Genomic DNA, 18,551 nt, shown 5'->3' on the forward strand with positions numbered 1-18,551 from the left:
AATTAAGCAGGTAAAAGGTCTGGAATTGATTCCAGGTGTGGCATTCGCATTTGGAAGCTGTTGCTGTGAACCCACAACATGCGGTCAAAGGAGCTCTCAATGCAAGTGAAACAGGGCATCATTAGGCTGTAAAAAAAAAAAGCTGTGTGTGCTGTGCACGCGCATAGTAAGTGAAACTTCTTTGACTTTTGTCACAGAAATTGTATTTGTATTGGTGATGTTTTAATTAAAAATCAAAATACAATTTCATTGACAAAACGCAAATAAATTTGACTTAGAACATGCGTACACATCCCTTGTATTTGCACTAAGCGTGAATTCCTCGTGTGTGTGTGTGCGTGACTGTGTGTGTGTGCGTGTGACTGTGTGTGTGTGCGTGTGACTGTGTGACTGTGCGTGTTACTGTGTGACTGTGTGTGACTGTGCGCGTGACAGTGCGTGTGCGCGTGACAGTGCACGGTGCACGTGACAGTGCGTGTGCGCGCGACTGACTGTGTGCGCGACTGACTGTGTGCGCGACTGACTGTGCGCGACTGACTGTGTGCACGACTGACTGTGTGTGCGACTGACTGTGTGTGTGTGCGTGTGACTGTGTGTGTGTGCGTGTGACTGTGCGTGACCATGTGCGTGTGTGTGTGACCGTGTGCGTGCGTGTGACCGTGTGACGTATGCGCAGCCCCCCTGCACCTCACACATCCCCCTAACCTATTCACAGTCAGTGTGTGTATGTGTCAGTCAGTGTGTGTGTGTGTGTGTATGTGTCAGTGTGTGTGCATGTGTGTCAGTCAGTGTGTGTGTATGTGTGTCAGTCAGTGTGTGTGTGTATGTGTGTCTGTCACTGTATGTGTGTCTCTCTTTCTGTGTCCTGCCCCCTCTCTCCTGACTCCCCCCCCCCTCAAAGGCAGGCAGAGCTGCGGACCCGCGGCGGCTCTGCCTGAGACTCTCCTCCTCCCCTTATAGACAGGCAGAGCTGCGGACCCGCGGCGGCTCTGCCTGAGACTCTCCTCCCCCTCCCCCCCCCCCTCACAGACAGGCAGAGCTGCGGACCCGCGGCGGCTCTGCCTGAGTCTCTCCTCACCCCCCCCCCCCCCACAGACAGGCAGAGCTGCGGACCCGCGGCGGCTCTGCCTGAGTCTCTCCTCACACCCCCCCCCCCCTCACAGACAGGCAGAGCTGCAGACCCGCGGCGGCTCTGCCTGAGACTCTCCTCACACCCCCCCCCCTCACAGACAGGCAGAGCTGCGGACCCGCGGAGGCTCTGCCTGAGACTCTCCTCCTCCCCCCCTCACAGACAGGCAGAGCTGCGGACCCGCGGCGGCTCTGCCTGAGTCTCTCCTCACACCCCCCCCACCCCTCACACCAGGGCGCAGGAAAGCGGAGGTAGGGAGGAGAGAGGCTGCGCGGCATGGCAGCGGCCGTTAGGAGCGGCGGCTGTCGCCGCCGCATATGTCACGGTTTGTGGGGGGGGTGTGGGGCTCGGGGGGGGGGGGTTGGGGTGATTAGGAGCGGCGCCGGCGGCTATCGCTGCCGCCGCCGCCGCATCTGATTTGTGGAGCGGGTGTCATGTCAGTGTTGGGGTCGGGCTGAGCCAGAACACAGCCCGGCCTCAACTGCCAGCACTGACGTCACATCCGTTTCATTTCTGTCTCCACAATTCTTTTTTGCCCCATCACGAATGAGGTGCCACTAAGGAAGTTTCACTTCAAAAAGAAAATCCATCAGAGAGATAGCAGGAACATTAGGAGTGGCCAAATCAACAGTTTGGTACATTCTGAGGAAAAAAGAACGCACTAGTGAGCTCTGCAACACAAAAAGGCCTGGACATACACGGAAGACAACAGTGGTGGATGATCGTAGGATCCTTTCCATGGTAAAGAAAAACCCCTTCACAACATCCATCCAAGTGAAGAACACTCTCCAGGAGGTAGTCATATCATTATCCAAGTCTACCATAAAGAGAAGACTTCACGAGAGCAAATAAAGAGAGTTAACCACAAGGTGCAAACCATTCATAAGCCTCAAGAATAGAAAGGCCAGATTAGACTTTGCCAAACAATATCTAAAAAAGCCAGCCCATTTCTGGAACAGCATTCGTTGGACAGATGAAACTAAGATCAACCTGTACCAGAATGATGGGAAGAAAAAAGTATGGAGAAGGTTTGGAACGGCTCATGATCCGAAGCATACCACATCATCTGTAAAACACGGTGGAGGCAGTGTGATGGCATGGGCATGCATGTCTTACAATGGCACTGGGTCACTAGTGTTTATTGATGATGTGACAGAAGACAGAAGTAGCCAGATGAATTCTGAAGTGTATAGGGATATATTGTCTGCTCAGATTCAGCCAAATTCAGCTAAGTTGATTGGACGGCGCTTCACTTTACAGATGGACAATGACCCAAAACATACTGCGAAAGCAACCCAGGAGTTTTTTTAAGGCAAAGAAGTGGAATATTCTGCAATGGCCGAGTCAATCACCTGATCTCAACCTGATCGAGCATGAATTTCACTTGCTGAAGACAAAACTTAAGGCAGAAAGACCCACGAATAAACAACAACTGAAGACAGCTGCAGTAAAGGCCTGGCAAAGCATCACAAAGGAGGAAACCCGGCATTTGGTAATGTCCATGCGATCCAGACTTCAAAAAGTCATTGCCTGCAAAGGATTCTCGACAAAGTTTTAAAAATGAACATTTTATTTATGATTGTGTTAATTTGTCCAATTACATTTGACCCCCTGAAATAAGGGGACTGTGTATGAAAATGGTTGCAATTCCTAAACGTTTCATACAATATTTTTGTTCAACCCCTTGAATTAAAGCTGAGGAAGAATACTTTTGTATTCGAAACGCGTCGCGAAGGGTGTTGTTGGCTTGTTTCCCATACAGCCAGTCTTCACACAAGTGCTTTTTTCCACAAATCACGATCTAAGACTGAAAACGGGCAGGCATCTTCGGGACTACTATTGGGGGCCTTATCCGCCGCGCATGCGCGTCACGCAGGCCATCACGCTGACAACCGTGTGGAGCTGAAAACGCAGCATAGCCAGAGACACAGTCCCAGCGCGCGGGGCTTGTTGGCAGAGACGGAAATCATCCCCCTTCATCCCCACTGTTGCCTCACCATAGAAGTCACGATCGTGATCAGGATCAATAAAGTTTTTATCCATGTAAGTGTATATTACTAATTTTAATTGTCTAAAATACACTGTATCTCAATCTTGGTGCGCTTTTGTGTTTTTCTTTTTCTTGGAACTGGGTATCGCTGTTGGAGTTCTCTGCAGAGATCCACATTGGAGGTGGGGGAAGACACCTTCAACATCAAGAGCTGCAAAAGATTAGAGAGGAACTACTATTCCAATTTCTTAAAGAGCAAGAGCGCGGACTGGACACTCTTTCTCTTCTATTGCATCTTGGTTGTTCCATTTAAAATCAATTGTGGTGGCGTACGGAGCCAAAATTATGAAAATTGTGTCAGTGTCCAATTATTTCCGGACCTAACTGTATATACATACCACACATTATTAAGGTTATGGTGAGTAAAAAGGGTACTGAAAACCCTCCACCGTATAGCATATAAAAATATTACTTGTGAGCACATTCATATGTCATAGACAGGTCTGCAACCCTGCTTTTCGACATTATCACCTAGCATACAGTGCTTTGACTGCAGCAAGGGATTCTGGGAAATGACATGCAAATGAGCACACAGTGCCACCTTTTGTCTCAAGCCCACATTACATGGAAAACCCTTAAGCCAATGCATGCTGCTTTAAACACAGCTTTTAAACATAGCCTGGGATGTGTGCTCATTTACATGTTATTTCCCAAAATCCCTTGCTGCAGTGGAAGCACTGTATGCTAGGTGATAATGGTGAAAAGCAGGGTTGCAGAGCTGTCTGTGACATGTGAATGTGCTCACAAGTAATATTTTTAGATGATATATATACATACATACGCAGATTTGCCTCAGAATTGCAACACTTTTGCCTTGATACCTTAGCCCTACAGTGTGGATAGTGGGCTTGTAAGAGAGGATAATTGTAGGTTTTGGGTATATAGGACAATGAATATCTGAATAATTATTGGGGAAATAAACAAAAACGCTGGAGATTTTAACATTGCCTATTTTCCTTGTTTCCTTCAAAGAGATGAACCTTCTACAGAATTTAGTCTACAGACATATTCCAATTCCAGAGACCTCAAAGTTGCCATTGACAAAATTCCACAAAAAGGAGGACATTCTAATGTTGGTAGGTTATTCTAAATGCAACTTTGATCATTTTTTTTTTTAACAAAACCGCACTTTAAGGGGCATTCTAATGTACTTAGAAGTTACGAAAGTGGCAGTTAGGGGAAAATGAGTGGAGGTTTATATTCCTTCGCATTTACACATACTGTACAGTAATTGAATAGTTTGTATTAAGAAACAAAATGGTCCGAACACTGCATGGTTTCAAATCTTTCATAAATTGATATTTAAGGTAATTTCACTGGACAGTAGTAAGTAAACTGATTCAACTATGACACTTCATGCTCACTGCCCACTCACAGTTGGCAGGTTGAAATTCTAACAATTTAACGTTTTAACAAGGGTAGCCAACATATGTGTTATGATGAACATTGGAATGTGATTGGTTCATGATTTTTATATGCACATACTGTAACTGCACTGTTACATATAGTTAACATTACTATATACGTATGTTATACAGCTAAATAGTCCATATGTATAGTGCATGAATTATGACTAATGTGTGATCATATTACAATTGTATGTTTCAGATATTCTAAATACACTTTGTAAACAGAAAAAAATATTTTGCTAGTGCAGTATGTATAAAAAGAAAAATAAGTATAATTTGCTAGAAAGTGAGAAAGTGAAATTTTCCAAAACATTTGAAACAACTCTTTAGATCAAAAAGTTCCGTCTAAATTGACGTCAAAGCGAAATTCAAAAATTCAAACACAATTGTTAAATTGCACTAGAGAAGACTATACCCTGAAATATGGGTTGGAGAAGGAGAGACCGTCCTATTTAGTGACATACTCATTGACTTACAGATAAAGACGTTATTTCACCCATTATCATGCAATTTTGGGTTACAGCTGTCGCAAGTTTCACAGAGCAAGTTTGATCAGGTGGTTTATAGTACAATTCAACAGAGCCGTGAGTTTCCAAATCGTGCAATTTGCCAACAGCAACACAACAATTAGTGCCTTACTACACAATAATGGGTGCAACAACATTTGCTATGTCCGGATACACTGCCTAAAGCACTCCTCTATACAACATGTGGAGAAGTACCTTTGAACTGAGAAATAACCTAATTTGAATATGCAAAGTATATTCAAGGCTTAATAAATGTGTAATTGTCCTTATTTGTATACAAAAGTTACATACTACACACAATTACTCAATAGCACATGCGATCACTGCTGAATAAATATACAGTGAAATGCATTTCCATGCAAAAATTGCCATAATCATAGTTTAATGAATAGGCCCCTTAACCTGCTGTGATCTTCCACACAGGAAAGGCACTTTCCTATGTGAACAAAAACTACTTTTCTGATGCCAGTGGAAACAGAGGGAGCGCTTCTAATGTGGCCATTGTGCTGGTGGACGGATGGCCCACAGATAAAGTTGAAGAAGCGTCTCGTCTAGCTAGAGAATCAGGAATTAACATTTTCTTTGTTACCATTGAGGGAGCTGATGAAAACGAGAAATCAAGTGTTATTGAACCCAACTTTGTAGAAAAGGTAAGGTCTATTTGCAATATTTTTCCAATTGTACTTTAAAATATGCCATATTGCACCTTTAAAGCACAGAGCCACTTAACATATTGAGGGTGCAGTTCTAGTTCTCTCTACCGTACTGTATTTCTATTCACTCTACATTGTAAAGCCATACTACTGTATTTACTCTACATAGTAGACCCATATAGCTTACTCACATCCATTAACACTCTCGTGTTTATGGCTGGTTCCTTTGAAAAATAGGACTACAGCATTTGTGAATGCCTATTTGTATGAAGAAGAAATACATTTTAGTACTGTACCAAGAACCGATGAAAATCTAGCGGACAGATATGGGACAGATAAAATTAGGCTTTTGCCAACGGGGATATAATCTCATATTTGTGTTAAAGGAAAATAAATCTATTCGTGGACCATAATGTGGGATCAACCACTTGAGTTCATTGACTAAAGTATGAAGCCATTCCTTCTTCTGCTGCTAATGTACAGTAATACCATTACAATAACAAACAAGAAGTTCACTAGCCATTCCATCTCTTTGCAGGCTGTCTGCAGAACCACTGGATACTATTCCATTAATGTACCGAGCTGGTTTGGCCTCCACAAGATTGTCCAACCTCTGGTGAAACGTGTGTGCGACACAGACAAACTGCTGTGTAGCAAGACATGCCTAAATGCTGCCGACATCGCTTTTGTCATTGATGGCTCCAGCAGCGTCGGTACAGGAAACTTCCGCACTGTTCTTCAGTTCATAGCTAACATCACCAATGAGTTTGAGATCTCAGACACAGATACAAGAATTGGTGCAGTGCAATATACATATGAGCAAAGGCTGGAGTTTGGATTCGATAAGTACAGTAACAAAGAAGATGTGATTAATGCGATCAAGAGAATAGGTTACTGGAGCGGAGGGACAAGCACTGGAGCGGCCATCACCTACGCCTCTGAACAGCTGTTCAGCAAATCGAAGCCAAACAAGCGGAAGATCTTGATTGTCATTACAGATGGCAGGTCCTATGATGATGTTCGTGTTCCAGCTTCAGCTGCACATCGGAATGGTACCCATTTGTTTCTGAGAGAACATCTATTGTATGTTTTAGAGCAGTGGAAGATGTCAACTGTTGCACATCTTTTAACGAAGAACAAATAGTTTCTTAGATAAAGGAGAATGAGATGAGTGGGCCTTTTTATCAATTGCCTCTCTTACTGCAGTGGTCATACATCAACTTTAAGCAGCTGTATCAACAATAAGACAACCTTCTATTAAATTAAGGCTGCGGACATGGTGCCTTCTCCCATGCGGAGGCGCGCAGAGGCTGAGGGAAAGCGGGTGCTTCCCCTGGCCAAGCTAGATGGGCTGTGGGGGGTGTTCCTAGTGATGTCATGGAGCTGGTTCGCCCTCATTGGGTGAAGCGCTCACGTGACCTGTATGTCGCGTTGAAAAATCAGTTTAACTGATTTCTCACGCAACGCGCACCCCCTCCCGCTTCTGCGCGGCCGCACGCCGCATGGACGCGAACCATGTCCGGGGCCTAATGCAGGTTTTCTTTCTAGACAACCCTAAAATCAGTCCTGTCTGCGTATAGGCAATTTTAGTGTTTGGCGCACCCATCCTAAGTCATGGTTCTTGCTACTACAATAAGTGGCTATTTGACTTTGCTTACTATTTAACAGTTGTGATTTGTTAGATATGATTTGTCAGATCTGACATATTATCTGAAATACAAAACAATAAGAGAAAAGAGGGCAAGTGAGGCAAAAATTAATGCATACTATTACTACATGTGCATATATGTAACACCTTTTCTTACTCTAATACTTTATATACACTGCTCCCTGCAATCCGTGCAGAAGCCAGAAGAAAAAAGACGAAGCAAAGTGTTTTGGTAGACGGATAACAAAAAATGCATATTTTAAATAAATCTGTTAGAGTAACTTTAGTAGGAGTTTATTACATAGATTATAGCCAATTTTAGCTGTAATTAATTTGCAAGAATAAATGGAGTGTTAGACAGGGAGAATACATCAGGGATTATTCATTACACTGAGATAGTGCTGATCAGGTCACTATGGCATGTAAACTCCCATTTACTTTAATGGGAGTTTCTGTGAGACGGTACCCCGATTGGCCCTATCGCAGTTTAGTGACTAACCCCTATGGTGTATGTCTTAGATCTAATAGTGTAGATAGAACCTTGGCTACTGCCAGAATGTAGATAGGGCAATTTCATAAACAAATCAGCCACTCGGCCATGCCTGCCCCACTCACTCAGCCAAGTCTGTCTCCACACTCAGCCATGCCTGCCTCCACTCACTCAGCCATGCCTGCTCAAATTTTCTCACCCATGCCTGCCCCCACTTACTCAGCCATGCCTGCCCCCACTTCCTCAGACATGCCTGCCCCCACTGGCTCAGCTGCTGACAATGAAACAAGAAATTAACAAAAAATTGCAGGAAAGCACTACATAAACCAGAAGGAGCTGCGAACGCATGTAGATGAAGATAGGGATGTAGCTATAGCCTGGGCAAAGCCTGGGGGCCCATGCTCTTGGGGAACCACTCTCCCTCCTTGTCGGTGTGCCCTGCTGACCATCTCTCTCTTCTCCCCCAGATAGAGACAAGCAGTGGGAGATGATGGTAAGCGGCGGGCCACCAGAGTGAAGCAGAGGATCAGCCGTCAGAAGAGTTAGGAGTTGCACGGAGGCAGAGCAGGATAGCTGGGGAGGAGTGCGCCCCAGTGGTCTGACCCGGAAGTCTTTCTTACTTCTGGTGTCTATGCTGCTACAGCTCGCTCCTCCCCGGCCGTCTTGCTCTGCATTCCGTGCAACTCCTCGGCCGACTGCTCCTCTGCTTCACTCTGGACGCCAGCCGCATTCCATCAGCTCCCACTGCTTGCCTCTATCACCACCCTGTCCCACAGGTAGCCATGGAGGAGGAGGAGGGGGAGGGAGGAGAGAGCTGGAGGAGGGGGATAGAGCTGAGAAGAGATGAGGAGGGATGAGGAGAGATGAGGAGGGGGAAGAGGGCTGGAGGAGGTGGAGAGAGCTGAGGAGGGATGATGAGAAGGGGAGAGCTGGAGGAGGGGGGGAGAGCTGGAGGAGGGGGAGAGAGCTGAAGGGGAGAGCTGAGGAGGGATGATGATGATGATGAGGAGGAGGAGAGATGATGATGAGGAAAGATGATGAGGAGAAATGATGATGATGAGGAGGAGGAGAGATGATGATGAGGAGGAGAGGAGATGATGAAGATGAGGAGAGAGGATGATGAGGAGAGAGGATGATGAGGAGAGAGAATGATGAGGAGAGAGATCTTCCAATTTAAACTGAGGCAATTTTTTCTCCTTGCATCTATGGAATACGTTCACTTATAATGGAGCCCTGGAATTTTTTTGCCCAACGACCCGAGCATCTCTAGCTACACCACTGGATAAAGACAAAACATAGTTTATTACATATCCTTAAAACATGCAGTGAAAATTAATCTGTGATAACCTCCATCTTTTAAGGATCTGAAATCAACTATGTTTTTTTTTTAATCCATATCTCTCTGTTCATGTTATATGATCCTCACCTACTTTATTTTGTTATTATATGGTTCACAATCAAATGATCTGCTTACTGTGTGCCACAAGACATAACAACTAATTTAATGTAGTTACCTTTATCTACCTATGTTATTTTCTATTTCGGAGATTCAGTGTCCAGAAAAACAAGGTACAATGGACGGATTAAAATGGCTATAAGGATTTCCATAGAAGCCAAACAAAAAGATGCAATTGAATTTGAATTTCATATCCGGTTTAATATTTTTACTCCGAATTTGTTTCCATCTACAGGGGTGATCGCGTATGCTGTTGGAATTGCCTGGGCTGCCCACGATGAGCTGGAATCCATTGCAACTGATCCTGATAAGGAGCACTCTTTTTTCGTGGATGAATTCGACAGCCTCTACAAATTTGTTGGGAAGATCATCCAGAACATTTGTACAGAGTATAACTCTCAACCACGGAACTGAAATGAGTGAGGGCAAAGGCCATTCCCTAATGCTTGGATCACAGGGTTTCTAGCAATAAATCCATAAACAATGCTGAATTAGGGACAAAGTTAAACAGAAGTCTGGTTCTGGGTACAGGTACGCTCGTGACCTAACCCATAACAGACCTGCTGAGTATAGCAACCCCCCTGCCCCCTTAAAAGCACTGAAGGTGTTAAAATAACATCATGTTATGTACCTGCAGTTTACACAACACACAATGAAGAAAGTGGTTTCTGATACACCATGATATTGCCCAAAAGCTTGATTTACCATGTACCACAAATGCACAAGCATTTACTGTAGTGTGTCCTTCTAAGCCTCTTCAGAGAGAGTGTGGAATTCAAGGTACAGTATGTGACCATGGATGACACACCTTATGACATTCTTACGATGTCATGCAGTTTCAAACGGTGCGATTGACGATGCTCTCTAAATAGAAGGCAGTCACTTCCTTTTCTTTTCAGGCTAAAGCAGGAGGGTTCCAAAATCATGAGATTGCTGTAAAAGGGGTTTCATGAGCATTGTGGCCGTATTTAAGTGGCGCCTCCTGGCACTGGAGGTTGTCTTTGGGATTAACACTGCCTGGATAATGTGGGTTTATGTGTTTAAACACAGGTTGAATATTTAGCAGAAAACAATAGAGTGGACATTAAACGATACAACATTGTGTTCTATTCCATTGTCCTGGAATAACACACCTAAAAATGTGACCACGTTATCAAACTCACCATATCTGATCTGGGCAATATGTGGTACAAACTCTACTATATATAGTTATATAGTTGCAGTGTTGTGTGTGTGTGGCATAACTTATCACCTGTTTTGGAAAGAAGTAGAGACCAGAAATGATCATGAGAGCTTTCATTGACAGTGTCATAATAAGTAAGGACTTCTGTATTTTTGCTGCTACCCTACTAACTCAGTGGGTGCTGTAGCAAAACATTCTCCTACAGTGTCTTCATAAAAGTCAAATATCAAATAGATTACTGCACAGTAAATCCATCCTTAGCCTGGGCAGGAAAATGTAATACTCAATCAGTTAATCAATATGGTGCAGAAAAGCAGTGCGTTAAAAGCCACTGTCAGAGGTAAACAGAATACAAGAATACTAGCACAAAACCCTATCCAGATTCATTTATATTCTATATTTTTTTGGAACATGACGCACAAGAAGATAATGACACAAAGCTGGTGATAGACAAGGTGTGGATTGTGTGCAAGTATTTTTAATTATGTCACTGATTTACTAGAAGGGATTTAAACTGCAGGTAACACCCAGCTTAACTGGTTGCCTAGTCACACCTGGCAAATATGTTTAACCCTTTCAGTGCTAAAGGGGACTACAAGTTATTGAATGGGCTAAGATGCGATTAATTGAAATGGGAACAAAAAAAAATGCAATGTACTCATGCTAATTAGAATGTATAGTTGAAAATAGGCACCCGCTGAAATGTGGAGGTTATAATCCTTTGAAAAGCCCTCAATAATATTGCCTTAGTTGTTTGACAATAGAGTCAAGACCATTATATAATGTGTGATATATATATATATAATTTTATACTGACAATTTATTAGTGAGAAAAAGTAGTAAAGGCCAAATAACTCAAAGGGTTTTATGACGGTTCTTTCCCTTGAGGACCATAACCTTCAGTATGAAAATAGTGTTCCAATGTCCTTCATTTTGTATATTCTGTCTACCATAAATTATAAATTATTTGGCATTAGTGGAGTTTCCTGCCCTTAAGCAGGATACTCATTTAAAAGGGAGTCCTTGTTGAAAACTCAATCTCATACACATACATAGGCATTTTTTAGCATATCACCTGTAGCCAACATTGCCGTAAAAATTAGCATTCAATCAAAATATCACCCAGGAACAAGAGAATTAAATTGAAAGCACAGGTGCATAAAGTGCATAAAATACTGTTTAGTCATATCAAAATGCTGGGTCGCGAGGTTTTGTGAAATGCTTTTGATCCTAGCTGTACATGACGGATGCTGCATGAATTAGCACATGTCAGAATTTAATTACTGTACCTATTCAAGTAGATGTATTGAAAAAGCTAAGAACAAACAATTCTTTTAAATTACATACTGTATATAGACCATTCCTTGGAAGGAATTTTATTTCACATGACTTTCGGGAACCAAATTACTTGTTACTCACACACTATTACAACAAAAAAAAACGCCTCAGTGCTACATACAATATGACAAATATACAGTAGTTAAAAATATATCTGTTTATAAGGGAGGGTTATTTAGTTAAATTCTTTGGCCAAAGCCGTTAAAGCTTGCAAACCACACCAAGGTATCTCCTCTTTTGCAAGTCCTAACATTACTGTACCCACAAAAGGCTCTCCTAACCTCTCTAATGGAGGGAGAACTGTCTTAATAGAAGGGTAATTCACAGGTGCATAGAACTGACATTTAAAAGTGGGATGAGTGAGCTTGAAACACATACTGTATAACATTTTGAAACACTGGTGGAATTATTTTTTCTCCTTGTTATACATTATATGTATAAACAATGGTGGTTATGGCCAATATTTGTATATGTATAGCAATGCATGATTTTAATTTGAATGACCGAAAGGTGCCTTACTGCTTAGCACTGTTTAGTATATTTGGCCTTATGTATCTTGCTCGACGAAGGGGTGTAATGTTCAGCAAATGTACCATTTGGAACACAATATACAGATCTATTTCAGAATTTGGTTTGAGCCAGTCTGAGTTATCATAGCGTCTTTTGCATACTTACACAGGAAGTTTTCCTTTATAACAGGAATAATCACCAAATTAGTAAGTCGGCGCAGTCTGAAGTACATCTGAAAATAGTATGTATAAATCTGTATTTCCTTCATTATTTTTCTCCCCAGCCTTTATGTTTTATTGACTTTAGCATTAGCTGGCAAGAAACTTGAGTCAAGTATATTTGATACATGACACACATTTACAGCCGATATGACACAAATACTCAAGCGACAGCTGCATACTGATAAGTTCTACAGCAAACTGGTAGAGAGATGGAGCACCGACATTAATAAGAACATTGATTTAAAAATATATATTTTTTTAATTTCGTGATTTAAAAATTAAATAAACGGATATGGTATACTCATGTAAATAGTCCTTGGGAGTTTAAATAATGAAAATACCAACAGCAAATAGCATCATGAAAACATGTTACATACTCAATTTGTGTCAAATATGCACCCATGTTTGTAATATAGAAAAATATTAGAGCCACATGGCAAATATCAATGAACAATTGAGAAAAATAATCGAGAAATAGAATTGTGTCTGACGAAGGGGCTGCACCCCGAAACGTTATGCCGGTCCCCTAGGGCAGCGGTGCACTAGATTTTCTGGGGGGGGGAACGCGGCAGTTATAGAGGTCCCGCGCTCTCCCCCAGGCATTTAAATTAAATGCCGGGGAATCGCGCGAGTCCTCTATAATACACTTCCCTTCCAGTGATGTGTCGTCCTGGTAACCCGGCGTCAAATTATGCCACGGGGTCACGTCACCATGGCAACATGACACCACATGACCGGTGCGTCATTTCACGCCGGGGTCGAGCGGGTGGTGGGGGGGAGGGAGAAGGGGGGTGCGAGGCGCCGAGGAGAGCAGGCAGGGGTACACACAAGGAAAAGTTTGCGCACCCCCTCCCTACGGTGTTTGTATCTAATATTTGTCTCAATGGTTCATTGTGTGCAGTGTCTGCTTTGTTCTAATTCTAGAATCCTTATTCGATGGTTTTTCCACCTTAGACACTTACACCCATATAATTAGTACCATTTTTAATTTGTTGTTGGACGTTCTATTTTGCATTCTTCCTTTTTTCTTGGTCTTTTTTCTTGGTGTTGCTGAAAAGCAGCAGGACAGATATCACACTACATTAACCACCCAGGCATGGTGAAGGTAGGCAGATTTTTTTCACTTCGCTAACCAATTTCTCCAAATGTACAAAGCTGTGGGATGCTAAAAACATATAGAGACAAATACAATCAGGGCTTTTTCTGCGCCGGTACGGCATCCCGGCACCTTTTTGTTTCTGAGTGCCTCTTACATTCTCTCCCTGCTCCTCCTCTCCGACATATTCTCCTTGTGAGGCCATGATGCGTTGCCTAGACAACACGATGTCACATGAGGCCGTGATGTCACGGCAATGCGACTTAGCTAGAAGAGATGAGGAGCAGGAGAAGGTAAGAGGCTCCACACTTTCCCGGGAACTAGCACCTATTTTCTCACCAAAAAAAAAGCACTGAATAGCATAATCACGTAGTGCAAAGTTCTAGTAGCTACAGTAGATTGGTTGGAGAAGTGTGGGTTTGTTGTAGGTTGTAGTGCCTTTTAACTCTTTGCTGTCCGAGGGGGCGTTGCAGGCAGCAGCACAGTTAATTTCCCAACATAGATTAAATAAATTGTACAGAGTTTTCAAAACCTCACATTTATTCATACTGATGGAGAAGAAATATGTGATGTTTTGAAAGCTCTACTGTATATACACTATTGCGATAAAGAACTATTTTTGCATTTAATTTTTTATTCTTCAGTATCACTATACGGTGTTTTGAATGATCATTTTCAGATAGGGATGGAAGGGCAACATTTGTTTTCAAATAATCACAAACTGCTGATTTTATCTAATAGGAATATTCGATGTGATTATCCTTTATGCCAATGCGCCAACATAACTTTCACGGTTCGTGGAAAACAATAACAATAGCGCTCAAAACAAACCCAAAATATGATAATAATAATGATCACTATTGTGACAGTGGTAATGTGATAAATACAATCAGTGACAGTGCAAAAACAGTGATAGTGCACGTGCCTATTTAAAGTGCATATATAAGGTGAAAAAAACCTCAAAATAAACTACAACCCTTGAAAAAAGACTGTTTCACTTGTCTCCTCATGGATAATTTTCAAAGCGTCAGGGGAGTTCGTCTCGAAGTCATAAAAAATAGAAAAAACATATCATAGTGCAAAAATGTTTAAAGAGTGAAAAAAGTGAAATTTCTTCCAAAATGACTACTCACATTTTAAGTAGTCAATTTAGACAGTCATCCAACCAGATACCCAGAGGAATCGCGAGCCGCTGGGCTATCCGCCAACTGCTACATATGAGTGCCCACATCGACCGTATGACGTGTAAGCCTTGAATCATGTTTTGACAATATAATTGTATTACCTCTACACTATATGGTCTCTCTCTTGTTTCTCCCTTGGAGGTTGTGATTGGTGGCTGCTGTTCACACATAGGGCGCATCCACCCCTTAAGTTGGATGACTGTCTAAATTGACTACTTAAAATGTGAGTAGTCATTTTGGAAGAAATGTCACTTTTTTCACTGTTTAAACATTTTTGCACTATGATATGTTTTTTCTATTTTTTATGACTTCGAGACGAACTCCCCTGACGCTTTGAAAATAACTTTCACGGTTACCATTGTATATTGACACATGTATTATTATACATGCTATTTAACATTCTACATTCTAAAAAAACAAAGTGTTGTTTTTGTATGTGATGTAAAACCAAATACCGGTACCAATATCGTCAAGATTTGATGACTTTCAGAAAATAAGATTTCCCCACACTGTCTGTGAAAGTTTAAGTTGCACCATATCTAATCTAATTTGTAATTATCCTGAATTTTATCATGTTTCTGCAACACTTGCCAGGGATTCTTTTTAACATTACACATTTCTTTTTTGTTACATATTTCAAAGACATTTTTGGCCATGCGTCCCATAATATTCAGCGAGACTACGTTTTGCACAGTAGTGCTGGCCGACTGACTTGGGGTTTGAGAAGAGAAATCTTTTCACTCATTAGTGATGAATGTCAAACGTAGAAATATAGTTCATGTGGTGAATAGCAGCACATGGCTACAATGAGCCTTCCCTGATATGAGCTGGATGTAAGTTTATAAACTAATTTCCGACTGATTTGGCTCCAGCATCCGGATTATCCTCATAATGCAGGAAGTGAGTTAGAAAGAGTTGCCAAGTTCACATTTTATTGTGTTTCAAAAATACATTTTGCGCCCAAAGGATGTAATCGCTCTGACTTAATTAGCTTGAGAAGTTATTAACCCCTTCACTGTTGTCCATTATTTCCCAGGTTTTAAGGGATTACATAAACATATTTCAGCATTCATTTAATTTTCTTAAGGTGATTCTAGACAGCACAGAAAAGCTTTCTAATGGATATTTTAAAGCTCTTAAATGTGTACCTTTTAAGAAGATGCTACTGCAATAGGACCACATAGGAGCTATATTTGCTGGTTGATAAGCCGTACCATTGATGCAACATCTGCAATAAAGGGCAAACCAAATCACTCTTTTCACATGTTGGGTTGTTGCTTCCGTTATATGTTTGAGATTAAAATGGTGCCCTACTTAAAAAGAAACAAGATTATTATATAATAGATATTATATAGATATGATTATTTCTATACACTTACAGCCTTCACAAAAGTCATGCATGAATTCTCTAACCCACACTAATATCCAACAGGAAAGTATTTTATCATATTGGTTCTTATAGTGGTGTCTGGGGGGGAAATACACGACATTGGGGGGGAGCATTAGTTATTATTGTGTCCTAAAATGTGTCTTGGGTCTCTGCTCTAGACAAAGAACCAGGTACAGACATATTCTGTTTTACTTTACATTGTCCATGTATCAAACGTGGAAGTCCAACACTATTAGAAATCGTTGAACTAGGCTAGATATAAAATCCCATACATTATAATCTACAATGTTCCATGTAATAATACTATTATATTTAGGAATGGACACACATGGGTATTATAATGGGATACTTTTTTTATCTTCTACTCTTTTGTACTCGAAACCATTGTTGCATAAAGAACAGTCAAGCGAGCAAAAGAGAACATGGGTTACCTGAAGGTGTTGATGTAATTTATGAGAAAGTCTTGACTAAAATATACATTTTATATCAATTTGGTTGTATGTTTGTTTTAGAAAGATACAGAGAGTTCTTTTTCATGTTATATATGTGCTCTATAAGAGTTTTTCATTACGATTCGCTTTACCTTTTTGCAATAAAAATCATCAAAATACTGTGTTTTCGTAATGTTTTTTTTTGTCTCTACTTACATTATTTTGCAGGTAGCGATACTCAAATATTCAGTTTCTTCATAGATGTACTATAGTTTGGAGATGCGATCTGGAGCCATTTCAAGTCTCTTCTTCAGATGTGCCGTTTGATGACAAATCATGGTTCACCTACAAGTATCAACATCAATTGTACCAAAGGTTTAAAGAATGTGTTGTGTTGTGATGAGTCTTTCAACACTTCAGCAAATGTAAGGTCTCATGCTAAGAAACAGAAAAATATTTGTATGCCAAGTAAATAACAGATTTGGCTAACCTTAATCTGCCACCTCACTCAACATATCATATGACAGGAGTAGCCAACTCCAGTCCTCCAAGGCCGACAACAAGTCAGGTTTTAATGATATCCCTGCTTCAGCACTGGTAGCTCAATCAGTGGCTCAGTCAACGACTGAGCCACCATGCTGAAGCAGGGATATCCTTAAAACCTGACCTGTTGGCGGCCCTTGGGTACTGGAGCTGGCCACTCCTGGCTTAAGGCTTGTCTGAGGAAGAGACGAGTTGGTCCTTCAAGCTGGCATATTGATAAATATTCGTTAGCTAACAAAAAAATAATCCAACAGTTAGTTGCATTTGCTTGTTTGTGCCATTGACATGACCAGCAGATAATGCCGGGTCGCAGTGCAATATTCCGCATCGGCACTTAGTGAATCTTCCCCATTATATGTTATTCACAGGCCCAGTGCTAGAGTTCTCATTAAATCAGGATGTTCTTTTCTTTCCAATTTCCAAAGAATGTCAAATACTTCTAATTAGGTAGAAAGAGATTGACTCATTATCCACTGCTCGTTTCATGATCCTTCATAACAGCCTTAGGATATAACATCTAGATAAAAGGCTTTATTGAACAGGTATTTTCCACAGACACATTGGCCATGCTCTGTTAAAATGGAGTTAAAACAAATATCGGGTGCTTTCACCGCAAAGTCATCAACATTACGGTCAAATTTTACCAGCGGCAATATTTTAAGGTAAGTCATTAACTGGACCATTAATTACAGAGTTATTTACTGTATGGTGATACAATGGGGGAGGGTAACAATATACTTCTACCATATGGTTATGTAATGTAAATTATTATAAACCCTAGAGCAGAGAATGCATTAGCCCTTTTGATGTCTGTGGTACGGCAGAGGCACCAAAGGGATAATATTAAACACAAACTACACTACCTACCCTTCCCTCTACCCCGCTTGGCTACCTAAGTCTTCGTCCATAGTGCAGGTTACGTAGCTCGCGCCGAAACAAACACTAGGACGGCAATGTAGTAGAGCATAGTGCGTGCACATGCGCTACAGGGAGAGCAGCGCTTCGCAATACAAACAAGTTTGTTTTGCAAGCGCGACGCCGTGGAGGAGGAGGAGCGTGGGAGTTAGCGCGTCCTACTAGGGACAAAGTGTTCAGGGTGGATACTACGCGACGTGTGTGCACTTACGTGCGCGCGCACGATCGGCACACTACAATGTTTTTAAACGAACCATGTCACATTGCAGCTTCTTGTGGCAGCAAAGTACAGCATTGACGCTGCTACATTTGCTGCCACAACCGAAATTGATTTTTCGGGCTGCAGTCGCGTCACGTGAGCTGGTTCAGCAAACCAGC

General features: G+C 41.7%; 1 protein-coding gene across 3 annotated transcripts in view; it reads left to right on the forward strand.

The window, feature by feature from the left end:
• The window catches only part of VIT (vitrin), a 171,027-nt gene extending 156,261 nt beyond the window's left edge, over window positions 1–14,766 (forward strand). For all 3 annotated transcript variants that reach the window (XM_075596580.1, XM_075596581.1, XM_075596582.1), the window contains 4 exons: window positions 4,152–4,255; window positions 5,539–5,765; window positions 6,307–6,820; window positions 9,598–14,766. In XM_075596580.1, the coding sequence (XP_075452695.1) occupies window positions 4,152–4,255; window positions 5,539–5,765; window positions 6,307–6,820; window positions 9,598–9,776 (1,024 nt within the window). In that variant the 3' untranslated portion in view covers window positions 9,777–14,766. The remainder of the gene's footprint in view (window positions 1–4,151; window positions 4,256–5,538; window positions 5,766–6,306; window positions 6,821–9,597) is intronic.
• The last annotated feature ends 3,785 nt before the right edge of the window (window positions 14,767–18,551 follow it).

This window comes from Ascaphus truei, chromosome 4 (assembly GCF_040206685.1).
Source record: "Ascaphus truei isolate aAscTru1 chromosome 4, aAscTru1.hap1, whole genome shotgun sequence".
Lineage (NCBI taxonomy): Eukaryota > Metazoa > Chordata > Amphibia > Anura > Ascaphidae > Ascaphus > Ascaphus truei.